At 37.4% G+C, this 27892-nt stretch overlaps 2 protein-coding genes across 2 annotated transcripts in view; one reads left to right on the forward strand and one right to left on the reverse strand.

Moving 5' to 3' along the window:
- LOC108761414 (uncharacterized) overlaps positions 1-24299 on the forward strand; it is a 69997-nt gene extending 45698 nt beyond the window's left edge. Inside the window, exon 2 of the mRNA XM_018507932.1 lies at positions 24027-24299. Within this exon, the coding sequence (XP_018363434.1) occupies positions 24027-24202 (176 nt within the window). The 3' untranslated portion in view covers positions 24203-24299. The remainder of the gene's footprint in view (positions 1-24026) is intronic.
- On the reverse strand, positions 1939-27126 carry LOC108761415 (tyrosine-protein kinase Drl). Its single transcript, XM_018507934.1, has 8 exons — positions 27090-27126; positions 25625-25895; positions 18159-18333; positions 13067-13271; positions 5115-5271; positions 4156-4423; positions 3720-3906; positions 1939-3223 (listed from the first exon to the last, which is right to left on the reverse strand). The coding sequence occupies exons 2-8, from the start codon at positions 25881-25883 to the stop codon at positions 2975-2977; spliced, it is 1500 nt and encodes a 499-aa protein (XP_018363436.1). The 5' UTR covers positions 25884-25895; positions 27090-27126; the 3' UTR covers positions 1939-2974.
- Positions 27127-27892: the final 766 nt, after the last annotated feature.

Raw genomic sequence — 27892 nt, forward strand, 5'->3', positions numbered from 1 at the left:
TTACGTTCTTTATCAACATTATGTACTAATATAATTATGCGTTTTGTCAACATTATGTACTCGTATAATGTATATAATGGTATAATGTTTTAATGGCTGTAACAACGATATAGCAGAAAGATTCACCTTGCACATTACAACTTCGGCAGTAAAAATATTATTTAGGTATGTAGCTTTATATATTGTAAATGAAATAAAGTTAATGTAAAGATTCTTATTATTTTTTATAACGTAAAAGTAAACGTGTTAATTATATCTTTTAACCGAGAAGCAGCCGGCTAGCAGGTTCTAACTCCATTTCCCTCGGTAATGTCTTTCTACGATGGAAATGTCACGGCGAAACCTTTCACCGTGTTCGTCGCTGACATCTGTGGTAATTTTATTTACAACAAACAATAAAATAACATCTTGCAAAAATTCAAACAGTAGAGAAATGTTAAATATCGATTTAATATTAAATATTAATGATAAAATCTTTCTTAATCAATTGAAAAGATATAAATCATCCTTTAGCAATGTGATCTCCATTTAGCAATCTAAAATATAAAATGTAGACGTGTATATTTTTTTGCATACCGAATAAAGTGTATAAATAATTTCAGTGAATATTTTTTAATTTTAATCAATATCTATTATTGTATATAAAAATTATGTCAGCGTATACATTCGTAATGTTAGTTGTATAGACAGATGGCATTAATGACGACAATAATTTGCAAAGATGTTCTAGAACCATAACATTCTTCGACAAATAATCCTATCGAATTAAGCATTTCTGCTTTTACTTTTAATAAATATTATTGTTCGATTACTTAACGCGTCATAGGACTTTGTCAAAACGAGAGATCATTGCGAGTTAGCGGTGCAATCGAAAGGATCGAGCGTCGAGGTAGGAATCGAGATAATTTTGTGCGCGGGGCCATTTTCCCGAGACCTGACATTAAGATCCAGCATCGATTTTGCAAGATTCGAGCTTGTTGTCGGCGCGAGTCAACAGGAATTCGAAATGGCTTTTCGCAGTGTAGCTAATAGATACCTAACTACAAAGTACGTATAGTTCGACCGCCCATTTACGGAACAAAGCATGTTCATCGAAGATCATGTACAACAATGGAACTCTTAAGCGTTCGGAGCTTTGCTTTTGCACTCTCCGTCGTTCCGGTCACGATTATTCGAGGTTGCGCAATTGCGATTGTTAATGAATAATGATCGAGCGGCCTGATCGGGTCGTGTGTACGCGTGAGCCTTTCTTGAACGGTTTATGTGACGTTTGTCGAAACAATTTTCGTAGCGGAAAACTTGCGTGGTTTGACGGAAAAACATGCAAGCTTGATTGTGGCGCAAACGCTCGTAAAGCGGAGAATGAATGAAACAGCCTGACCTAATTAACCGATCTTGCACGTTTACAGCCGTCTTATGTAACGAACGCGTGTACATGTACGTGTATATCAACACATTACATAATTTTATTAGTATATTAATATTGTCATACTCTCAGGAAGATATAAAATTATCCTGCCGCTAGAGGATTAGAATTTTCCATGTAATAATTTTGATCTGTAATATTTTAATATCAAACACACGATTTTCCCATAGTGTGAATGCTTAAAAAAGATTTATCGATCTTTTACATTTTATTTTCGCTCCCATATTTTATTTCCTAGATGTACATTAACACGAATTTAAAAAGCGTATACTCTTGCAATATGCATTTCCTTACAATGATTTTATCAATTTATTTTGTCTCAACTGATACGCCATTTTTCTCATCTCAATTCTCGTGAAATTCTCGCTGAAGAAGCCAAGAAGCTATCACACTGAACTGAATGCATATCTTCTTATTTCCACTTATTAAATTAAATTAAGTAATTCAAAATTTATGTGCATTAAGGTAGCGATCTGTTTACAGACGTTAATTAATACAGATGGAAGGAGCGGTAGAGTTTCTATTCAGTCGCCTGAATCCCGTGTTGAAACAGCGCCGAAAGGATAAAGAATAGCCGCGCCGTAGGCGCATTTTGCGCTCAGACTGTATGGCTGGCGCAGATAAAAGACGCGCATCTGTGAATTACAAGATCTTTATAAAATACATTTTCAAATGAATTTAACCAAGTGAAATGAAATTTTCTTGAAAGGAGGAAGAATGTACATTAGGAACAATCGCCATTGTTAGCAAGTTACCTTGTGAAATATCGTCCATAGAAATTAGCTACGTGTTTGTTATGTATGTGTGATTTTTGAATCCATGTAATAAACATTAATTTGAATAAGTCTTGTACAAAAAACTATCTACATATTTGATGACTTCTTCATATCGCACATTTAATTTCTCTAATTTCTTCATTACTTCTGCATTATGAACTAGCAGTTTGTATTTGTTTTATTAGCTAAAGAAAAAAGACCTGTTTCCGCATTTCGTAAATATCAAAGATAAGGCTCTTCCGCATGATATTATTTGGCTTTCTGGGTGACTCGCTCAAATACGAGATTTAAAAGTTCATGTATGTGCGTTTTAACTACTATGGACGGATGTGTCCGTGTCGATTTTTATGCGACTTCGCCAATTAAAAGATGACGATATTCTACTTTGATTCATGATCAACTGGGGTAAATATATGATTATCAGTAAATATAATTATCAGTACGCATTATAGTTACAACAATTTAAATTGCATCGGATATACTTATTGATAAGGGCAGTGTGTCGCAAATGGGCAGCGACATTCAATTCCATGCGACTTTGATTCTATTCTTCCTTCAAACTTTCGATTTGATTGCGAACTTATTGGACGTACTTTCGGTGTTACGAAATGGACATTTCGAACCGCAAGTAGTTTTTTCCATCCGGCCATTCGCAACTTACGATACGATTCTAAAAAGATTTTAATCAGCTGTGTGCAATCGATAAATTTGAGTCAACGACGACGCGCTGTCATTTTTCGAACGAGGCCAAGTCAGTTCGCGGACAGACGATTTAAATAAATCCACCCAGCGCATCATGGAAATCTTGCAAATAGGCGAGCAGCTGCGGCATGGTTGGTCGATCCCTGGGGGGACTGAGCCAGCAGGCTTCCATACAGGCGAAGAGCTCATCGGGACAAGGTCTCGGTTGAGCGAGCCGATATCCGTCTCGAAGACACGCCATCATCTCGAATGGATCTACTTCTACGTACGGCTGTTGACCCAGTGTCGCCAATTCCCATAGGAATACCCCGAAGGCCCACTTGGAAGCAAAGAAAATACCTCATTAGAGGATTATCTTTTTGCGTAATGTAATCTAATTAATTTTTGTTTAGAATGATTTAATGTACTACAATGGCACACAACTTTTATTCTTTAATTATTCGAGACATCAATTCTCTGTTTTAATACGCATTTTTTGTAATTTTTGATATTTTAAAGCGTAAGTTTTATAATATATAAAATTATAATAAATATAAAACAATCTATAATTCTATTGAGATTAAAAACAGAACCGTTTATTAAATAAATCAACAAAATACGAAGAAACATCACTTACGATTCATTTTAAATCTATAACTTTTTAATCTCAATTTTTAATCCATGACTCTCTTTAGAAACTTTTTATTAGAAAATCTTATTATATATTAGTCTATAGAAACACATGTTTAAATATATTTATTTAGATTTGCTAAGATATTTCTTCAAAAAAAGCAACACAGTTTCGATTTGTCTGCATATATAAATTGAGATCGTACCACGTCGGTCGCCGTACTGTACTCGTTACGCTGGAGACTCTCTAGGGCCATCCAGCGTATGGGTCGGTTCTCGTTATCACCCAGACAATGATAGTCCTGAGGGAAGAGATCTCGAGCCAGAGCAGCGTCAGCTAGTCTCACACGAAGACTGCCCGGTTCGATTATGCAATTTCTGGCGGCAATATCCCTAGAAATTATCGATTTTACGATGAAAATTATGGTTGACATTTCGGTAAAAGTTTACCTATGTGTAGGTAAACAATCTTGTATACCGCGAGGAATAATAACGTTATCTTTAATGGTAGCTCTGATTGCAATCAATAATCTATTTTATTCAAATAAAATAGATAAATAATTTGTGATAACATGCGATAAAACTTATTTGTTACTGATTTTATATTTACGGAGACGTGGATAATATTTTAGGCCAATTTACCTGTGTAGTAGACCTCGCCCATGAAGAAACGCCCCAGCTCGAGCAACCTGCGCACCAACATGTACCAAGTCTCTAGTCACGGGATGGTGATTTCCATCCGTAAGGTAGACCTTCAGGTTAAGCTCACCAGGCGTGCTTGTATAAGCCAGCAAAGGACATGAACTGTCCAGACAAGCGGCCGCCAAAGAGGCGATGTTTGTATGAACTAATCCAGCCAGTTGCGAGCCTTCCACCACCAAAAGAGAAGCTTGGTAAGCAGATGCTACCTCTAAAACAAACAGTATTATCGAGTATCAGTGATAGTTTAATTAAAACGACTACATGTTAATCAGAAACATTTGTTTTATCGGGAAACTATTTTTCTCGTCCTAAAACTATTTATTTTTAACAATTGGTAATACATTCAATAATTGCCTATAAATAAAATCAGAATCCAAAATTGTAGTTGAAACCATCATTTTGTTTAAATAAACATGTGATTTTATAATCGTTTTTTAATGAAGTAGACATCTCTTTTGCTTTGTTAAAGATTTGTGTGTGTGTGTGTGGTGAGAGTGTGTATCCAAATAAAAATTACTTCATAAACATTTGTAAATGAATCGTATAACAGAATAACGTATAAAAATCGACTTCTAATTATTTAATTTTATATTTACTAAATATTAATTCAATCATGTAAGATCATGGATAGCCGATAGTGGATATAATAACTTTCTATCTTATCTTGAATAGATATTCTCTTGATCTACCATTATAATCTTTTTCTAAAAAAAAATTTATAAAGCAATTATAATTCACATAATTTGTAAATTTACAAATTTATTAAACAAATTATTTGTTACTAAATTGAAAATTTCAACTTACAAAAAAACAATGCATTTAAAAATCTATAATCACAATAAATGCGACTTGCATTGTGTATAATTATTTAACATTTTTTAACTAATAATAAATCTTACCTGTAACTGTTTTTATGATGACTTCTTGCTCTCGTCCAGCTAACTCCAAAGTTCCTTTGTATACGCGACCGAAAGTTCCTTCCTGCACGAGAGTACGGCAGTATAACGCCGATCTCGATACTGCGAGTGCTCTGGCCTTCTCACACGGATCGGTCGACTAAAAATCCATAATACATACCCTTTAAAAAAATGCCATCGATCAATTCGATAAAAATAAAAAAATGTGTTAAAGAGGATATTATACACATACATATGTATAATAAAAAAAGGAGGGTAGAAATTTTCAAGGGTTTCGCTATCGGTCGGGGATTGTTTTATTTTTATGTTTTCTTATGTATTTTTCTTCGTAGCAACCGAAAATAATCATTATAATAACGCCAGACTCTTAAGGAAAAATTGGTACATCGAAATAAAATGAATAAAATCCTTAATCGCATCGTTATATCATAAAATTACTGTCAGTTATATTTCAATAATTTATTTATGAAATTAATTTCAAATTGGATCAAATGCGAATAATATTGCACCACAAAACGTTAATTAGATTATATTTTTAATTATGACATTTGTCATCTCGGTACCGTTTCCCTCACTCCAAGCGATGCACAATGCTTGGAGTGCAAGATGAAATGTTATAATGAAAAATATAATCTAATTAACGTTTTGTGGCGCGATATTATTCGCATTTGATCCAATTTGGAATTAATTTAATAAATAAATTATTTAAATATAACTGACAGTGATTTTATAACGATACTAAAATTTTATTCATTTTATTTCGATATTTCAATTTTTCTTAAGTCTGGCGTTATTATAATAATGATTATTTTCAGTTTCTACGAAGAAAAATACATAAGAAAACAAAAATAGAACGATCTCCGAGCGGTAGCGAAACTTTCAAAAAATTTTTCCCTCTTTTACTGATGAATTTATTAAATAAAAATTTGAACTCTCTTGGTAATAATAACAATAAGAAGAAGCATAAACAAGAAGTTAAACAAGATCACTATATGAATAAATCAAATAAGTAAAAAAGTGTCAAATACGATTGAAATTAAGTATTACTGCCTAATAGTATATTTTTATATGTAAATTTTAAATACATCTTTCAATTATATGAACTATGGGCCAATTATTGTTGGATTTACAACGCAATTATAAATTAAATTGATCATTGATTTGCCAATAATGATATTATATTATATAGCATCTTAAAATGAGCTTATACTATAATGAGCTTATTGCAAAAAATATGGGAGGATCCCGTTTGCCTACATCACTTTTGCTGACATTTCGTTTGCGCATAAAAATTATTGCCTACAACACTCGATTGCCTATATACATGTACTTTTGCGCACAAGTAAAAATTTCAGAAACGAAGTCATATTTTCGATTTACAGGCAAAAGGAACCATCTCAAAAAATGTTACCTCAGCCAGGATTCGAACTTTCTGACCATCCAGGGTGGATGTTCTTCTAATTTAATCACTGGGTGATAATATTTTTATATAACAGTTCATATAACTGAAAGATATATTTAAATTTACATAAAAATATTATCAGGCAGCAATATTTAGCTTCTCGACCATGTTTGGTCCTTTTTTGCTTATGTGATTTGTTAATATGAAGAAGAATAATTTTTTTTTCCAAACCAAAATCCCAAAAGACAAAGGATAAAAAATGCAATTGTTATCTCTCGATGAGAAATGAGTAAACTACGTGATTACTTATATATTAGTAGTTAACAACCCGAACCCTGCTGTCGTTTAAAATCTCAATTGCGCATGGACGCGCCTGCATAATTCATAACTTCCGAAAAAAAAACCTCATCAGTCGGGGATTCATTAAAAAGGCATTTGTCGTGTGTAAGGTGACGCCGACGAGACTTCGCGCAGGTCCTCCGGGGACGCGCAGGGAAGAATCCTCCCCCCGAGGGTCGTTATGGCATCGCCCTGCGGTCCTCTTTGTTCGCCAGGCGGATTTCCATCGGAGTCGACGTAAAACGCGAGAAAGCTACGCGAACGCGCGCACGGGAGGGGTGACTATTCATTAATTTCAATTTTCCGGAGTTTTGCCTTCGGCCCCCGCCCGTTCCATTTGGACGTACGCACACGCGCACGCCCACGTATAGACGGAAACGAGCGGCGGGTGGAGAAACAGGATGGAGACATGGCGGGGAAAAATAAAGAGAAAAAAAAAGGAAAGGAGACGACGTAAAACCAGTTCGAAACACGTCGATGCGACCGCGCCGCGAAATTACCGGGCGATATATTGGATCCGAGAAAGGGGGTGCGCGACGGCGGCGGCAATTCGAATGGTCGGTAACGCCGTTCCGGGGTTGATTCCGGGGATTGGCCCGGAGTGGTCTCGGAAATTATTTACGAAATTCCCGGATAGCGCGGGATGCTCGGTGAAAATGCAAACACCGCGGCTAATTCCGCGGCTTATCGGGGTCTGTGATTATTGCAGAGGCGAATTGTGTCGGCGCGTCTGGCGAACGTTGTTTTCGCACGGACATCGGGAAAGCCTGAACGTGGACGAATCGCGATTCGTCGATTTCGCTTTCCCTCGCGGTTATATTTTCTTCTTTTTTCCCCTGCGGTTTGGGTGCCTATGTATGCGCTCGCGTGTGCTTTTTTTTCGTTTTCCGATGAAAATGTGATGAGCGAGGTGGAAATTGCTGGGCGGGGACCGCTCGGCGTGTTAAAGGTGCGAATGGAATTCGTTGTGTTGCGTAACGAAGCTATAAATATAAATTAGATTAGAATTAAGAAATTCAAGTTTTTATATATATATTCTTCTTAGTAATTCTCTTACGTTATTAATATATCTCAAACTTGAAATAATTTTTAATCAAATATTATGCTGCATGATTAAACGACCAATGCGTTCAGTAAAAAATTGGTCGCTATTAATTAATATTGGTAATTCCGAGAAGTACATCAATAAACAAGTAAAATAAACCGATTATTGTATTATTACCTTTTTTCCAACTCTTCATATGTTTTCTAACTATTATATACAATTTATATTTATATTGCGAACGTTTTATAATACCTTTTATTTATTGTGTTCACATTAATTTATTTATTGATCAAGTTGTTGAATATAGGAATTAAATCACCATTTAGTTGCAGCCTCTCTTTTTTGTCTGTAATTAATATCTTTGTTTATACCATATTTACTGTCTTTTTATTATTTGCATCCAATAAAGTTGTTATTATTACTATTAAGTTAACAATTCATGTCAGCGTTTTAAATTAAAGAAAAATCACAACTTCGATTTGAAATCGAATAATTTATTGCATATTACTTATTTATCTTATATTATTTATCAAAGCAGAAAAATAATAGAAGATACGTTTTGCCGTTTGATCAGGCAACTATCCGAAATTTTTCGTGCATCTAGTAATGGATATTACTTCGCTATTTACATTACGGAATCAGAATCATAGTATCGACCATATAGCGCCACGGGCAGAGCGTTTTTAGCTCATCCAGCGCAGAGCAGCAATTTGATTTATTTACTGAAAGGCTTTCGTCAAACATCACGTTCGTTCGTTCACTCATTCGTTCGTTCGTTCGTTCGTTCGTTCGTTCGACCCGCTGAAGGCGCTCTAAAAGCTTCGTTTTCAGACTACCACGCTCGACATGCCCACAGCACTTTTAATTCGACCCCGCCGATTTAATAATACGGTTTTCCGTCTCCCTCGATTAAAGCGGCGCTTCGGCACGACGGAACTCCGCGGACGTGAGAATTAATTAAATCGAAGAATCAGCTTTTACGTAACCTCGCGTAACTAGTACAACGCGATCGTTAACTAATATAACACGATATATGAAGTAATTGATAACTCAACGGCGCCAATTGCCGACGCGAACTTTTGTAATTCTATTATTATCTTCAATGATTATATGTCTTCAATCCGCTAAAAATTATTATCGTCATGATATACGGCGTCGCCTCAATTTATTTACAAGATAAACTGTTAGACGATCGTAAGGTAACTGTTGCGTTCAACACCAACTTAGCTGTTGGACGCGATAATAGGAAAACAGAATTTTGAATATAATACTCTTTTAGACATTAGTGCTCTCTTAGAAATTTTTTTTTTTTATTTATTTATCTTTTTTTATAGCATTTTAAAAACAGTAGGTTTGATTGCGTTGTATAAAGTCCCCATAAATTTTTGCACTTAAAATGAAATAAATATATATTCGGACGTTGAAGAAAGAAAAAATGAAGAAACTGAGTGCAAAAAGTGCAAGCAACGCAAATAGATCTATGTAATTCGATAATCAAGCAAAACTTCCTTCGTAGAAAAATAATGCAGTAGTCAAATTACATGTAGAGAGTTAGACTTCTTAGGCCCGGTTTTTTATTATCTGGTTAATTTATGGTTTAGACTCTTAATAATGTATAAATTGTAATTTTATAGTTACGATTAATCACTGAACTAATGGTTTTATATTGGTAACTTTGAAAGTTATTCACTACAAAACCATCAGTTTAATAATTAATCATAGATAGAAAAATACAATTTTTACATTATTATTAGATTAAATCTAATCACGAATTAACTAGTAAATGAAAAATCTTAAGATTAATTTATAAAATTTAATTTAATTAAAAGGCCTTGAGATTAATTTCTCGTGGATCTTAAATCCATTTCTATCAATGTAATTAATTTTAATCTTGGTTTAATTATCTCTTCATTCTTTTCTAGTTCTAAGAATTAAAAAGGATGAAGAAAGTTATTAAATAAATATTATAACTACTATTACGCGAATACATAATAGGAGGATCACATAAAACACACGAGTCGGTTATCTCAATCGCGATCATCGGAACGGAAGTGCTTGCAACTTTTACGAGGAAAAAAAAAAGCCCCGAGTATTGGTATCCCCGCGTAGGCCATGTGGAAAATGCCGGATCGTCAGGCCATTCCGCCATTTCGTTGCGCCCGACTCTCTCGCGTGGAAATCCACGGTGGTAGAGCTAGGAGAAAAGAGGACATGTGTTTGTCTTCGTGCTGAAGATCGTTTCCTCTGATAGACAGCGTCAGGTAATGGCTTCCCCAGCAATGGGATCTCAAGCGTATCGTTTTACAGGGTGGGGTAAGACGCTGTCGCTGGATTACGTCAGTCGGTCGGTTGGTCCGTGAGACGCCCTCGGGATGGCTGGGGACGCGAAGAGGGTAAGGTTTTCACGAAGGTTCATGGCTACATCAATCGGTCGGTGTACGTGCGTACGTGCTCAACGTACGTACGTGAGCGTAAACTCTAGGCGGTACGCGCACCCTGAGGTCGCCTCTGTGTGCACGTTCATGGGGTCGGTTGCGTTCGAGACGGAGCGTCGCGTCGGAGGGTTCGGGCACATACGCGCGTGTACCCGGTAAATTGATCCAAGATCAAAGCCGAAACAATCACAGGACCCACTTCCAACCACTCCTTCTCTCTCTCCTTCTCTCTCCTACTCTTTCCTTCCCCTCCCCCCTCTCCCCCTCCCTCTCTCTCTCCTTCTCCTTCTCTCTCCCCGCTGTTTCCCTCGCTATCGAACCTCACCCTCTCGCGTCCTCCTCTCGGTACGCACCACGTCTGAGGAGGGCGAGTGTCGACGTTAACGTCGGAGGCTGCTGTAACCCCCATGTGTGTGGGTGGGTGTGTGTGTGTAACCTCTACCTGCAGATGCATTTTCCCTCTCTCTGTCTTTCACACCCGACAAAGTACAGGTGGTATCCAGAACCGGCATTTCTTTTCACGGGGAAATTAATGCAAAACACTTGTTCCGAAGGAGAATAGGCAACGCGATCTCATATTTATTCGACATTTTCGCGCGACCCTCCCTCCAGTCTTTGACTGCGCACTTTACGGGAAGATATTCTTCGGAGGACGACGGATAATAGCGGCGGATAATAGCACGTAGTCAAAACGGTAGTTAAAACGAAGCGGCGGACTGTGACACGTGGCGATTGCGTGTGTAGCCGGTTATTGAAATCGACCTTTACCACTTGCGTTTTGCTCGTAAATGCCGCAGTGTGTATAAACGCCGCGTTATGCGCGAAGATTATCTGTGAATTGCTTTATCTACCCATAAAGATAGTCCTATAAATTATCAGCTCGTTTTTTTCGATGAGCCATTCGTCTAGGTACGTTTTTGACTGCAGAACAGAAAACATTATTTTATACAGACTATAAAAATCATGTCTTACAAAAATAATAAATTCCGGAATGAATGAAATTTTTATCACAGTATCTTAAGTATATGAAAAATATAAAATATATAAATGTACAATAATATTTTTGTAAAGTGCATTTTTTATTCCCCTGTTTTGGTTTCTATTTAATACACATTCTGCTAATCAATTGAAGCATGTATCATTATAGACGTGTATATCGTAATATTGCGTATAACAGAAAAAGAGAAATTAATTTAATATTGAAATCAAACGCGAAATAACAAGCCAGAAGCCTTTAGCCATCTTTGAAAACTCTAATTTTATCGAAAAGAATTATATGGCATTTCTTGAAGAAACGGAACCAACGAAGCGCTTGATGCGCCAAACATTTCGTTTTCCCAAATGCGAACTCAAAGATATGAAAGGGATCAAAGACGCGATCAGTAGTTGTGTCAAAGCAACGATAGAAGCAAGCAAGGAGAGAAAGAGATTTCGTTCGCTTGAAACCGAAAGAAATCGACTAGCATGCTCCAGAAGATAGAAGGAGAAGCGAAAAAGGCGCTACACGCGTAGACCTTTTCCCTTATGTCTCAGAAACGAGGGATGAGAGTTGTAAGTCGGTGGGTTTAGAATCGCTGAATAAAGAGCCGAAGGGTTGGAAAGGGTTGGGCGCCAAAGTTGTCCGTGGAAAGCGGCTCGCTCGGCCGCAAACTCGATAAAGTTGCGAGGCGCGGCACTCGTTGTGTATACGGGACGAGACGAGACGGTACAGGACGAGATGCGGGATGAGACAGGAGGAGGAGGAGTCTCGCGCTGCTTCCGCTTCCGGTAGTCGATGGCAGACGCGGAGTTCGCGATAGTGAAGTGGAAGGAACGACCTGGAGAAAATCGGATTTCCTGATGCGCAATACGAGTTACGCGTCCGTCGTCGAGTCTGTTTCACGGGCTGTTTCCTTGCAATTAAAAAAATCCTGAAGCGTGAGTATATGCGCGAAAAGGAGCAACAAATAATATCGTAAAATTTTAATATTTTGTCGAAAAGAGAGCGAGAGGAATATAATATACGATAGTGTGTGATAAACCATAAATTTTTGAATAATTATCCGCAAGTTACACCCTTGTGATTTATTATTTGTTATCTTAAGAATTGAATCTTTAGTTAATCTTCAATTAATCTCTGGCAAACTAAAACTCATTTGAATTTTAATGTATTCAAAGAATATCGATATTCTGATCATATTGATTTAAAAGAAATTGGATTCAGATTAATTAAAAAATGCTTTGAAACTAAAAATCTAGGTCTCGTTTATACAATATAATATATATGATGATGACATAATGCTAAAAGATAACGACGATAATTTTATATGAATATAAAATAACAGTTTTGACACTTCGTATACGTTTTTATAGCTTCACACAGATAATATTAGTTGCTTTCCATTTACACACAAGTGAAACTGAGTCTGAACTGAATATTTTATACTCAGATTAATGACGTCATTACTTGCTTACTTTTTGGTAAAAAGTTATCCCATGTCAACACAGGTTCATAACCTCATTCTGAAGTAAATTTACGAGACTTATTAAAGCACACAGTCTCGATCTTGTGCAGATTATAGGTAAACACTCATTGTCAGTTGAATCTCACTTGTCAGAATGCAAAAGGAACGCGCGTTCAACTGAGTTACGACGTCACAAGTGAGAATTATCTGAGAATCGGTGTAAATGGGAAACAAGTATTGTTTATCTGTCAAGTCGTATCATCGCATACCTGGCTGAGATGCGTCACGTGGCTCGCCGCGTAGTAACTAGCTCTGGAACCGCATGGCCTCGCATACAGCGGCTCGAGGTCGGCGATAGTAGCGTAACTTCCGGAATTCGCACTTCCGGGTCGTGGGTCGACTCTAACTAAAACGGAACTCCTGGCCAGGCCACCGGTGTCGGCCGCGGAGTAACTGCAGCAGGGCAGAGTTTTCCTGAAAGGACGAAAGGATCTCTGTAGCAGCACGATTGTTACACCCGGGTTAATTATCGTTACAATGGCGCGAGACGCGTTGCCCCGTAAAAGCGGGAGTTGGAATAATTGCGGGAGCTCCGGATTCCACCGCCACAATGAGACGATTTTGCTGAAACAAATTTTAACGCTGCGCAAAGTCTACAAATCCAGGGAATTCGCTCTCGATTTTGGTCGTCGCGTCGCCGAGAGGATTATTTTAGTCAATGATCTTCGTAGTGTATTTTCAAGTGGAAAATTAAACTTTTTCAGATTCATAATATTATCTCCTTTTACGTTATACTCAACCATTCGACAATAATCATGTGATTTTATAGAGTCCAGTTACAATTGTAAGAATTATCCCATTTAAAAAAAATGCCACGTATGATTCAAATATAATTGTATTGTTGAATATAGCACATTCGATACTTTAGAAACGTGTATAAGGTTTCATTGCTACAGGATCACAAAATCTACACCGTAACCGCTAATTTAACTGCTTTAATTTCGCCTGGGGATCATCGCGTAATAGGCTCTTTTAGCAAGCTTTTCCCCCGGGAGGCTACTCAGGCAGCAATATGTCGAGATAAACGCAATTCAAATTACAACATCGTTTATAAGATAGACGGTCACTTTATAAAGTCCGACGTATACATTTCTCTCATCAAAAGATAGAAGGGCATAAGTGGGAAGAACGGTGCATTATCATATTTCAAAGTACTCCATTCTGCGCCCTTTACATAACCGTCAACGAGGAATTATCTTCGACAAGAAGTTCTTCGAGTACTCACTCTCTATCTTTAGCTAGGAGGATTTACATCTCGACCCGGATGAGCTCTCGAAAAGCTCTAAATGATCCTCTCTTTCTCTGTCTTTCTCTCTTTCGTACCGTCTTCTCTCTTACGTATCGTAACTGATCTGCGAGAAAACGTACATCAATTCCATTTTATCTTAAAGAACTGTTCTTGTACTTTTGATTAATTGATTGACTTTTAAATTCATATTATATTTTATGATATTGATTTAATTTTTCAATTGTACTCATTTTGACTTGTCTTTTCTTCTATAATGCAGGGTTGATTATTTAGATATTAATACAATAGCTTTAATATTTCTACAAAAAATAAAAATGTCGTTTAAATTATTTAAAATAAAATGAAATAAAGTAAGGTATAAAAAATAAAATAGATAAACTATATAGTAAACTAAAATATGTATTATACTATTAGTAATAAAAAAGAATTTTTGATGCAGACGGTTTTATTAGAATAAGGACCATATGTGTGTGTTTCCAGAAACATAGAAGAAAAGAAAAAGAAAAAAAGGAAAAGACGGAATGACGACTGAAAAATACCAGCGAGAAATAGAAGAGGATATTTTTAGAGATTTATTGGCCATTTTGTGCATGTAAATCTGCCGGCGAACGTATTCGCTAAAAAGACGAACGACAGAAAAACGCGTACAGCCATCGATTTCAAATATCCCCCGTTCGCTCGTTCGTGCCCATTTATTTTTACGCGACCCTTACGGAAACGTTTCGCGGCCAGATCGACTTCCGACGAATCCGTCTGTGCCTGTGAAAGCGAGCTCTAGCCTCGCCAGGAACAGAAACGTTATAAAGTGTCGTTCGTAAAGTAATATCACTTTTGTAACTCGCGAGCAAGTATTTGCGTTGAAATTTTCATAGATTGAAAATTTATAGCGAAACCGATGACGTGTACGCCGCAATATTATGTTAGTTCGAAGGAGAGCTAACTTTTAATATAAGCTATAAAAGATAACGGTGTAGACGAATATCTTTTGGATATCTTTATGTTATACGTATGTAGACGTATGTATATTCTGAATCTGATATTTATTACGGAAAAGCTAATCGAGTCAATACCGAGGTACAAAAAATAAACATCTCATCGGAGGGAATCGAAAAGTTGGAAGACTGCAGCAAAGTCTCGACGTGAGTTTCGCGAGTGGCGTAACTCCTGAGAAAACTTTTCGCTGCTTGCCGAATCTCGAAGGCGCCTTTCGTACATCGTGCAGTTCGATGTAGTAAGGAGGGCTTACGAGAAACGAGGGTGGCCGTGTTCGTTCGAGCGTACGGATGTAAAATCTGCAGTTTTATCCGCCGGCGAGGGTGTACGTGAAACATTGTAGAGACGTAAGGAGAGCTAGGAGGAAGAGAGGGAGAGGGAGAGAGAGAGAGAGAGAGAGAGAGAGAGAGAGAGAGAGAGAGAATCAAGGAAAGCAAAGATTCGTCGTTTCTTTGCGTGTTATCAGGGTGGGGAGCCTCAAAAGAGCTAATATATCCCGGGACTCTGGGAGAGACAATTGGCCTATGGGAGGAAAGAAGAGCGAAAGATGATATAAAATAAGGGTGCGTCCCTCCCGTGAATTCCTTATAAAGGCCACTTTGCCATGCGATAAATATTTGATGTCTTCCGATGCGAGATCACATTGTTACAGATGATCGCGTTCGATCGCATTCGCATCACGCACCGACCAATTGCGTGTTGTTTGTTCGACCGAACATCTGTTGCTTTCTTTTTCGTATGCTACGATCAGTGCCATGGTGGGATATTGATTTCAATTCTGCGACAGATCGCCGTGTAATATTTCAATCTCGCGAAAAATAAAGCCGGAGTCAACGTAATATATTTCTCTATGCATTACGTTTTCGCGTAGTCCAATATACAGAGATCGATTAGAACAATGAGAGTTAGATTCTTTTGTCCTTTAAAAGTAATTATATTTTATCGAGTATTTATGTACAATAAAACATTATTTTCTATTACTTTACCTGTATATCGAAAAGTTTTCTACGATGATAATTAAATTTTTTAAATAATGATGTTATTAATTATCATGGAAGAGAAAGGATGTGCAATAAGTATTTCATATAAATACGAAATAAATGTATAACAATATACTAGCAAAGTTCGTAGAAAGAACAAATCCCTCTCCTTACCGTTTAACGAGAAAAATTCGCAACGGAGAACATCAAAAGAGCTAATAAATATCCGGGTAAAAGACAATTCTCCCTCTTTGAGACAAACAATAGGGGAAGGGAAGGAAATGGCAGTAAAGTGAAGCAAGAGTAGCTTTGTTTCTATCCTAACTCCCTGGCAGCATGGTTCCTATCTCATTCAAGTTCCTCGGTTATGCACCTCGAAATAGAGGCACTAGAATGGAACACTCGATGTGCTAAAGTATAAAATAATTACAGTGAAAGTAACGATCGAACTTTAAAGGCAGGCGGATAGAAGTTTTCGCATAATATTCATCGTTAATGAGGGGAATGGCGCTAGAATGGCGATCCGCTCGTTTAACGAGAAAAATTCATGATGAGGATTTTCAGAGGGCTCAATATATTCGGGCAAAGACAATCAGTAGACGGGAAAACGAGGGGCAATCCTATTAAAGGATGAAAAAGGATTTAAAATATTTAAACACGGAAAAAATTAGAAACACGCGTAAAAGTTATTCTATCTTATCGTAATGAAAATTCATTATAAGCATAAAATAAGAAAGACTATATTTTCGTGCCTTAAATGGGGAACAGAATGAAAATGTAAAGAAAAAAAGACTGAAGGTTTTTTACGAATGTTTGCATTATTAAATCTAGTGTCAAATTTAATCCAATTGAAGTCGCCACTGGTCCTCTACTCAATATATTATTATTTATAGTAAAACAATGGTTAAACTTGACACTAGATAGTGTCAATTTGACGTTATATAATATCAAATTGACGCTATATACATTTATTTAACAGTATATATAATGTTATAATTATCAATGTAATCTAAAAAAAAAATCATATTAATTTGATCTGAAGGAAAATTGAACACGTTAATTTGAGAAAATGGTACCATTAAGTCTACTTGAGATTCAACTTATGCATGTAAGCGGTAAAGAGCGGTCGACGAGCAAAAAAGAAAACAACGAATATGGGAATAGAGGTAAAAGCGGATCCTCTCAACCCCTCTAACATCCTCCTTACATTCTCTCCCGCAGAAGATCCCGGATACGAGAAAGGGGGTGCACATAGCTATGCAATAAAATGTCGGCTGCCGTGCCAAGCGACCGACGGATCACCGGCGGCTTATTGAAAGGATATTTCATTCGGACGAGTTCCTCCTATCCAGCTTATCCACGCGAATTTCCCGCGGGGGTGCGGAAATCTTTCTGTCGCTCTCCCTTTGCACCCCCTCGACTGGTTTTGCGGTCGCAGCGTCGAGTATATCTCTCATGCTCGGCAGAAAATTCGCGACGTCGCGAAACTCGCGCCCGCGATACTTTTCGCTCGAATGACTTCGCCGAAAATGAGAGCGCCGCGGTATACGTGGAAAAGCCGCATTTACGACGCGCCTTACGGTGACGTCTTACGTAATGAAAATCTTTTCCCCGAGCGTTTATTTTTGTGTGCGACCGAGCGCGATCTTTAGAAACGCGAATTTAATAAGCGGCAGAACGAGAAGTCGGATGGCGTCCACGTTATTCCGCTATGTCGCTTTCTTTCTGTCGCGCTCGAAAAACCGCGTTCCACACCGGTAATGTGTTTTTACGAATTTATTACTATCTCATTACTTGTTTTACCACCGCGTTTTTAATATTGTGCACTTTGTTAATTAACGAAGCAAAGATTAAGACGAGGAATTTACGGAGCTGAGCCATTCACCGCTGGCTTACATTTAAAAAATCTTTTGTTCTTTTAGAATTTCTTAGACTTCCCCATCTTTTTAATCTGGACTGCGGTTTAAATGCGAAAACGGGAGATGAAGATGCAACAATATTTAATGTGCGGTATTCTACTAAATGCTGCTTAAATCTTATCAAATATTATAATATTTTTATTGATAAAATTTTACTTACTGAGATTCTTGAACTCGTGCCTTACTGTTGCGAATGTATAACGCGCTGGCAACACTGCCGACGACCAAAATTAAGGCGCAAGCACAGGTAGCAGCGACATAAAGTGCACCGGCACCATTCGCCAGCGGATCGGGTTCCAAACGCACCGAATCATTGCTGGGAGGAGTCTCGACACCTGTAAATATAAATCGACACTATTTTTTAATGTCGATTTATAACTCAATTTGAGTTATTTTTAATCATGTCTATAAGTTATCAGTACTCTTATCCAACATATCGTTAATTTCATTAAACAATTTAACTCAAGAAAATGTATTAAATTTGCCCTATAATTTAGTTTATTATTTACTAAATGCATATGTTAATTAACTCAAGGGATTGGATTGCCACTTCATATCTGACAGTAAGTATAGTTAAAATTTCCCATGCGTATTTTGTATCTTATGATGCAGTCTTATTAACAAGAATAAAATAGACCAAATATTGCTTCGTTCAACGAATTTCAGTTATCGTCATAAATAAATTGAAGATAATTGAAACAATTTATAAAAAAACAGTATTGATTTCATTTTTCCGAAAATAAATTTTCCAGCGTGTCGAGCGTCAAGCTGAAGTATATGTATATCTCTCTCGAGCTTCAATTTTTCAAAGAGCGGGTAAATAATATGTATGACATAAACAATGTCAATATATAATTTAATTTGTTTTTAATTTTATTTTATTTTCAATAAAAAAAAATAATTGATACGCAATTCGCGTATACCCTCTTCACATTTCGTTCAATGGTTAGGTTTTTATATTCATATTCGATCTGCAAAACTCGCATGACCGCCATTATAGTATCGACAATCCATTTTGTCAATTGGAGCATTTCCACTCAAACCATGTGCTCGAGATCCGAATCTATCGAGGAAAGCCCTTGGACACTGATCGAGTCATTGTTTATACGTATCGCAGTACTATCGAACGGGAATATCGACGAACCATGGAAAGTGCTCAGAGCTCTCACTTTGATGGCGAATCGTTGCCCACAAACCACAAATTTTCCGGAAAGTATAGCTACCATCGCGATTTTGTTCGATTTACTTTTATCTCGCATAGCGATTTCTTACGCACTGTGGCGGTCACGTGCCATAGATATCAACCATCTTATCGTTAGATTATTGCATGTTCTTTACCACAAATTGCTTAAACTATAAATAGCATTTAAATTTAATATATTTGAAATCTCTCCTATTTTTAACATTTTATTATTTTATATTTAAAACCACGAAAATTTTTTAATTTATTTTGACCGTAAAATTTATAGAATATTTTTTTCAAGTATTTTTACATTACTCGATGTTTCACGAATTACATTGTGATGCAATTTTCATGGTGATGCTGCTTTATTAAAATACATGTCTCATTAGAAATCTCGACGAATTAGTCAAACTCAGTTGGCGTTTCTCTCGTTTCTCGCGGGAAAGTCTGAAAGGACGAGTTTGTCGAGACTTTTCCTTCGTTGCATCACGCGTTTACATTTTCCCGCCGGTACCTCGCTTTCTGATATTTCTTTTCTCTCTATCCTTTTGTGCACGTTGCGAGAAGAAAAGACTCGGATCGAACGGGCGGCGCCTTGTCGTCTCTTATAAAGGTAAATAACGTGGCCTAGACGGAGGAACTTTAGCGCGAGGGCTCAAAAGCTTTCAAGAACCAAGCACGTCAGCCCCGACTAGGATATGCCGACGAAAGGGACGCATCCTTTCGGAGCGTCATGATAAAATTAAGTAAACTCCATCAACTCTTAACTCGTCCCCGAGATTATAGTGTCGTATAATCCCTAAATGCATTCCTTCATCGGCATTACCTGTCTGAAATCTAAAACAACTCTTCGTTCTCAGCCAACTTATTTTCTTACGTACACCATAAGCGAGTAAGGTCGCCATTATCACATTCTATTTCTCTCCTCGTTTACAATTCGCGCGTAAATAATTATTATTTCTTATACATAAGATATCACAGAATTGTCATATCTCTTTATACAAATACCTATAGCTACTTTCCTCTTTCAATTTAATGGAAACTTCAATTATACGAGTCTTGACTTGATATTCGTTAGTTCTCTTCCGTTTGCTGAATAAATGCTGAAATGTAAAATGTCTTTAAATTTCGGGAAATGTTAACGCAGAACTTTTTCTAATTGCATTCTTTCAATAATTAAAGCTAAGTACATGTTTTTAAGATCTAACAGCAAAACACTCGTACATTTTCCCTCTATTGTTATTTGAAAGCCGCAGCTTTTTGTTGTAGAGCAATCTCATTCGAGTAAGTAACGTTGGTTACAGAAATAAAAAAAAAATGCTACGATGTACTCTCTGAAATGTTAAGCTGTAGGTCGTAGTGCATTAAAAAAACTCATTGCTTGCGGCGTGAGAAAATCCCACCTCGAAAATTAAGACGTGACATAATACACAGTCGTCGTGAAATTCTTCTTTGTACAGATAAGAAAACAATTAACCATTGAGGATTGAATTGATAATTTAATGATGCCATATTAAATTATATTATCATTAATATATACCATGTTTCAAGAAATATCAGCTTAAAAATTTTCATTTTTATTATAAAAATCTTTGTTGTAATCGAAGCTTTCGATTATAATTCCGTCCATATACAGCCAGAGAATATTTTATATATTACGTGTTTTAAATTCCTACGCTTTTTGATTACTTTACGATATCGTAGAAATGACTGATATTTAAGTGTTTAACTAATTGTGCAATACATATTTTCTTCAATTTAGATTTCATTGGTCTTACTGTCGCATTGCTTTTTCACGTTTTTATAAAAATAGTAAACGCAGTTTTCTAATAAATACGTTACTGGTTGCAGTAAAGCATAATATTTAACTTATTTTTTTCTCCCTCGCTCATTTCCTCGTTTCATAAAGGAAGGAAACAGGCTTCTTGCCTTTGCCAAGATAACGTAAACCAAGCAGGTTGCGTGATAGCCGAAGTAGAGCATCGCGAACACGAGTTACGAAGACGAGTAAGACGAGAAGGAGTTTGCTCGAGCGCGATGAGACGTGCGCAGGAAGCAGCAGGAAGAAAAAGTTAAATAAATCGTAGCAGTCTTCGGCGGCTGTACTGTAGTTTCTCAGGGGCAAAACTCGCATCGTTCCTTTGCACGGAGTCCTTCCATCTTCCTAAAATGTTCCTCTCACACGCTACGACGCGTCCGAAATACAAACAAGTATCTTTGAAAGATTTCCACAATTTCTGCGAAAGAATTCTAGAATTATATAACTATGTCAGATTTTGCAATATATATTTCTTGATACTTCCTTAGCTTTTCTGAACACGCATTGTAGTTACAACTCGACTTTGTCTTACAACTTATAATCTATTACGTAAGATTGCTGTACCCATTATGTTTTTTTACCGCTTACACTGTTAAATTTATAATATCAAATTATACCCAATTTAAATCATTTTTAATTAATTCCACGTGCAATATTATTCGTCATTGTTCCTACTCAATATGTAATTCAATTAAAACAATGGAGTTGAACAATTTAACTGAAGAAATGTATTAAATTTGACTCCAATTTAATTTATTATTTACCAAATGCATACATTAACGTGGACGTTGTTTATTTTGAAACTAACAATAAGCAATTCAACCACACAGAAATGTGTGGATTGATTTACATTTTTACACACATATAAAAGTTATAAATAATAAAATGTTATTTAACTCAAGAGATTGGGATTGCTTCTTTGGTTCTAACTATATTACGATTTTTGTATCACTCGTGCCATAAATCATCTAAAAATCATGTAGCAGATAACATAATCTTCATCTTATGCGATGGTTCGAAGCTATCGTAACAAGGATAAGTAATCGATCATGTTGCTCACAGCACTCGAAGAACAGTGGAGTACCTATCGACGTAACTTTGCGCAAGCGAGACGCGCCTCCGAAACTTCGGGATGGGACTTAAGAGCGGCTACGGAGTCAGGAAGGCGTGTTAAGAGCGACTGCGTATCTCAATTAAATCCGGGCGAGCTATGCTATCTGCTACCATCAAACAGACCTTAACCGAGATTTACGGAGGCCCAGAATTAAGTCTCCGGAGGATTAACAGGATGACCCTCTACGAATCGCATTCCCTTATTCGCCGCGAGCTCTGTGGACTTTAGAAACAAATTTGGTCATGCTGAGAGGCTTACGTAAATCACAGAATTACGTCTTTTGTGCACCGCGCTCTGGTACATATATACGCTTATTTTATACTGCAAAATAAAACGCTTCAGTATCGCGAACAATTTAGATAAAGAAAACTTTGCGCTCGCGTATGTTGAATATTGCAAATCCAGGATTACGTCAGATAAAATTTTTTACTAGCGTCACTTTCGTTCGAAATATTTTTTTTCAATACTTTTCCACATAGTACACGCTCACGCTTGCAAAACTTGCAAAAATACTCGATAATTCAAAACGTCAACATTTTCCGAACATATTTGAGATATAAAATAATTTGAATATTTGAAAACAATATAAAAATCTGAAAAATAGAAAATGTCACGTATTGAAAACGACATACATCGTCGTTCCAATACATGGAAAAAAAAAACCACTTAAATACGCTTTCAGTCCGTTGAAATCGTCGAAGACTGAAATTGTAGATATTAAAGTAGCTAGAAGTTAAGGATTGAGAGAATCAGTGTGGATTACTGATTCTTTTATTTTCGATTTGACAACGGATTCTCCAATATATGGAATTCTACACAAAGATCGAGTATAGAGTCTCCATATAGAGAATTCGATTATTTTCGAGTGATCTCGAGACGCTTTCAGATTGCAGCAGGACCTCTCGAGCTCGAAACGATCGCCGAAGGACTCGTCAGAGCCCGGCTAGTACTTCGGCGATGCGGGAGCGAACGAGGAAGAAGCAAATTCGACAAAGCAGGAAATCTGCTCTTCGGGACGCGACTAAGGTCCTCACCGCGGAGGCGCTTACTTATTTTCGTCCTTCTTCCTGCCTTTCTGCGCACCTCTGTCCATCTACTTCGTTTTTCTACGCGGCCGACCCTCTTGATCTTCGACGAGGGTGGGATCCTCTGCCTTCTCTTCTCTTTCATTAAATACACCGACCCCCGGCGAGATTCAATTTTACTCGGCGGATTGCTTTTTGTTGTACCGTCGCCTGCTTCGGTAACCGGATCCGGATCTGCGCTGCTTTCTCTCTCTTCTTTGCTCTTTCTTTTCTACTTCTTTTTCTTCTTTTCGTCTCTTTCTCTTTATTGTTGCTATTCTCTGGCGTCGGGTCGTTTCCTGTGTATCGCGTAAATGCATGTATTTTCCGACACGAGCAATATTCAATTACACTACGGTGTGTAGTTGCTTGAATGTTCGCCAAGTTTTAAGATAATTGTATGTAAAGTACAATGAACACAGTAACGTAATAATAATAAAAGTAATTAATTAAAAAATCTCTACTTGATTTTTGGTTCCGTGTCTATTCAACACTCTTTACAGTTTAAAAAATAAAATGCAAAAAATTATTTTCAATTTTAAAATGTATTTCTTTCGTATCTCTTTTATCCAATAAAATCACGTTTTAATCGGAAATCAATATTAGAAATCAATTTTCTTCTTATTTTAAAAAAGAAAATAAAAGTAAAAAGAAATAGTACTACCTACTTTGCGCCATTGTTCTAATTCATTTCGCGCGGAACTTTTATCGAAAGCTGCATGAAAAATTCGCTTTAGTTACACAAAATCTGTATGGAGTATTGACAAACTATTATGGCGCGAGAGGAACGAAAATCAAGCTTATTTTCCAGATTGCATTCATCGCTGCTGCATGGTTTGTTTTTTCAGGAAACATACATTTTCGAGGTCGCATGAGGTTTGTGGAGACGAGAGAGAGAGAGCTGCCTGTGAAGTACCATGAGAGTACAAGCTTACGAGCACCCTTGTCGGAAGTGGTGCGGAAATTACGTTTGTACTCTCGCCCGGGTCCGTTATTTCCATTTCTCCCGCATAACGTAAACTGAACGTATACACAGTATATATAATTTCATTATTTAAACATAATTACTTAAACGACCGTAATTTGCAATTGCATTTATAATACGATGACATTTATTTAGGAAAGACCCAAAAATCGACGTATATTTCGAGTTAATTGCCGTTTGCTATAAAATAAATTACTACTTTGAAATTGTAATCACCAATTGTACTCCATTATATTATTATAATAAAAACATCGCATATTTCACATCATATCAACTGCAACAGAATATGAGCTGCTTCTCAATAATACATCGACATATCAACGTGATTAGCTCGCAGCTGCTTTATTTTGCATTTTGAAAACTGTTATTGTTATTCTTTTCATTCGCGTTATAAACGTTTAATATCACGACGTCAAAGTTATCAGTTCAGAGCAGAGTTTATAAATCGCGTGGATAAATTGAGTTTGCGCGTGACGCGAAATGAATGCGCGTTTCTGTTTTAATCGCGACCGCGTCGAAACTGTCTCGTCGTAACGAAGATATTCAACCGGGTTCGCGAACGTGCTAATTAAATCCGAGATTACGTAAACGAAATAATTATCAACACTGCAATGGCGTTAAAGTATAGATAAACAAAAGCGCGTTTCATCGCGAACCGTTTGCATTGCAGGACATTCACAAGCGAGTAACATATGTTATATAGATTACAAAGCTTAAATAGTATTACCCTTTGAAATGAATCTTCATATAATACACTATATAGATTAATATCGCTATTGAAAATAACAAGGCACAGAAATCCCCAGGCCAACGTGATATTGTAACCATTAATTAACGTATTTCATGAATTATTAAAAAATATATTTAATTTATACAATTTTGGATGTTGTATTACAACAAAATTTATTGATTAATTAATGGGGATGGGGTTACGGTTATTAAATAAATATAAATCTGAAGGAGCGAGAGGGAGAGAAAGAGGAGGGGAAAAAAAGAATCGCATAAACATTATTCAGAATTGAAGAGAGAAGAGTTACAATGTTAATTACGCCAGTAAAACGCCACTGAGCGGAAGAGTTAAATAATTCACACTTTAACATTTTCATATTTTAAGTGAGACAAACAGCGCGCGTCGTTATGATTTTTTCATGGATTCTGAATAAAATAACCGGAAGAAAACGCGTTCCTTCAACAGAAAAAAAAATCATATCTAGAGGATCCAGGTTTAGCAGTCGGTTAATGCGCGGCTGCCATGAGAATCGCGGGATTTCAGATCGTACTAAAAAATTCCATGTGTAAGAATAATGAAATAAGGGTCCCGCTTTTTCTCATGTATGAGAATAATAAAGTGCGATTAGTCTTGTGGACATTTTTTAAAATTATCATAGCGATTGTTTGCAAGCACGCATAACCGTCACGCGCGGAATGGTACCGCCGATAGTTGGATGCACCTGCACGTACCTTTCAAGCAGATCTTGTTCCTCTTGAAGACCAAGACAGTGTCGTTATATCTGGTGCCGGGCGGCGCCGTGACATTCAATCTAAGCGCTAAAGGAATTTCGGCGCTAACGACACCTGAGCACGGTAATCTGATCCTGAAAACTTGCAGAGAGACCGGTACCTCGCCTTGAGCAGACACGTTTACCCTCGGTGGTAGCAATGCCATCATCCCCGAAGATGGTCCACCTGGTACGCCCACCACATCATAATCCAGTTCCATTGAATATCGTAACTGAAAAAGAAGATCCCTCAAATAATTCGATCATTCGGCAGACAGGAATCTTATATACGTACATTGCATCGCTTCGTAGATACCTATAATTCTTCTCTCTAAAGCGCGCTTCAGACGATCTATAATTCGCGACTAAATTCAAGATAAAATTCTACTTATAATTTTGTGTATCGCATATCCTAAATATAAATGTGTATCCTGATATATATTTTGTACATACGCGAATTTGACTTTGAATATTTTTTATGTTACACGACACGCAAAATTATAAATAGAATTCTGTTCCGAATTTGGTCGTAAATTATAGGTCGTTAAAGTGGACTTAAAATTTTTAGAGTTTTATTCTGAAGAGTAAAATCTCACTCTTAAAAATTGAAAATTGAACCACTCTTTTTCAAGACTGGTTGAATTTTTACTATTTAGAGCGAGATTTCACTGGAAAGAATTTAAAAAAATTAACATAGGCAAATTCTAAAAAAGTCATTTACGCTCGTGTTTCAACGCAAACTTCCTTCTCGCGCGCCGATATTTCGTACCGGAAAAGTATTCCGGTTATCGTCCAGCGGACGATATGCCGACACGTAATAAAAATAGCGCGCGACGCCCATAACTCATGAAAATGCCAGACTCGCAGTCCCTTCTCGCGGCCACCGTATATACGATTGCGCATATTAACGTTATAGATATATGAATATATATCGCCGCCGTATCGGTCGGCATGCGATATTTCACATTAAATCCCGCACGTCGGTCTATTCGTATTTACTGTCGCCTATCTCGTAACCTTCGAGCCCGAATCGAGCCAAGTCCGCATCGTCAGGCAGTCGCGATCCTGGAAGGCACGACTGCACCACCCCCATTCTGTCATTCGAGATTGGTCCCCGTGCGACGAGGGAAGGACGAGACGGGGTGGCGGCGACTAGTGTGTTCAGACACGCCACAAGTTTTACGAGGTGGCATAAATAACCTGGTTAGTGCTTCGTGATGCGGTGCCAACGGAAAGGCGACTCCACCCTCCCGGCTCTCCGGTAATCGTCGTAATCGTCGCGCTGGGGGGTCGCGGTGGCGTGACACCTGCCTATCGTACCCCCATGGCGTACTCGAGATCGCGTACCTCTATTTCCTTTCTTTTTCCTTCTCGCTCCCCATCTTAGTATTTATTATTTTTTTCTATTCTTTGTAAATCATACGTACACGCGGACGTCGTGAGCGAGATGAATGGACCGTGCACGCGTGTCACGACACAACCCCGTGGAATATCCATGCATATAAGATATCCCTCTTCCCGTTTGTATCAAGACTGTCAAACAACTCTTAGATCACATTTCACATAGTCGGGTCTTTCCCTTTAATTACAGAAAGTGGCTCAATTCACGGTGGACGATTTATTTTGATTCAAGGATTGCAAAGGTATCACGCGAGTAATTATTCACAGTCGTTGATGTAGCGATAGAAAGAGATCGTGAGAGAATTATGGCTTCGAGTTATCTTTAACAGATTCTATTACAGTAAATTTAATTACAGTTAGGTATTTATGCTAAACAATTTTTTTACGTACCAAGGAATGTAAACAATCAATGTGAATTTATTTTTACGTAATTAATTTGATACTTTTTGTATAGAATCAATTGCAGTGTATATAACAACTTTTTTTAAAAGAAACTATTGAACAAACTTTCCGTCGTAAATACAGGGGGGGCAGTTAAAGCCCTCTCGGAAGGGTAGACAAATGACGAATGACATTTCCGATTTTCTTCAACAGGCACGCGAGCTTTTTCATACTGAACGCTCTCGCTCTGGCATTTGTTCTAATTGACGGTAACTTAATGACGATGCGGTTGAATCGAGGACGCGCTGTCGAGGGTGGTTTCGAGACGGGACGCCGTTTGCCTCGTAATCGCTTCTCGAGGGTGGCGATGACGTGACATCTATCCGTCGCGTACGACCTGCCAGAGAATAAAACGTGTTTTCACCGTTCTACCTACGCGACGGGTAGT

Source organism: Trachymyrmex cornetzi, unplaced genomic scaffold (genome assembly GCF_001594075.2).
Source record: "Trachymyrmex cornetzi isolate Tcor2-1 unplaced genomic scaffold, Tcor1.1 scaffold248, whole genome shotgun sequence".
Lineage (NCBI taxonomy): Eukaryota > Metazoa > Arthropoda > Insecta > Hymenoptera > Formicidae > Trachymyrmex > Trachymyrmex cornetzi.

What these genes read in the sequence shown, in the direction of transcription:
- LOC108761415 (XM_018507934.1), bottom strand. Translation starts at nt 25,883, where the DNA reads ATGGAACTGGATTATGATGTGGTGGGCGTACCAGGTGGACCATCTTCG. An exon ending in GAACAAGATCTGCTTGAAAG is followed by an intron (nt 18,334 to 25,624) that starts GTACGTGCAGGT and finishes TTATATTTACAG; the next exon opens with GTGTCGAGACTCCTCCCAGC. An exon ending in GGGCGAGGTCTACTACACAG is followed by an intron (nt 3,907 to 4,155) that starts GTAAATTGGCCT and finishes GATAATTTCTAG; the next exon opens with GGATATTGCCGCCAGAAATT.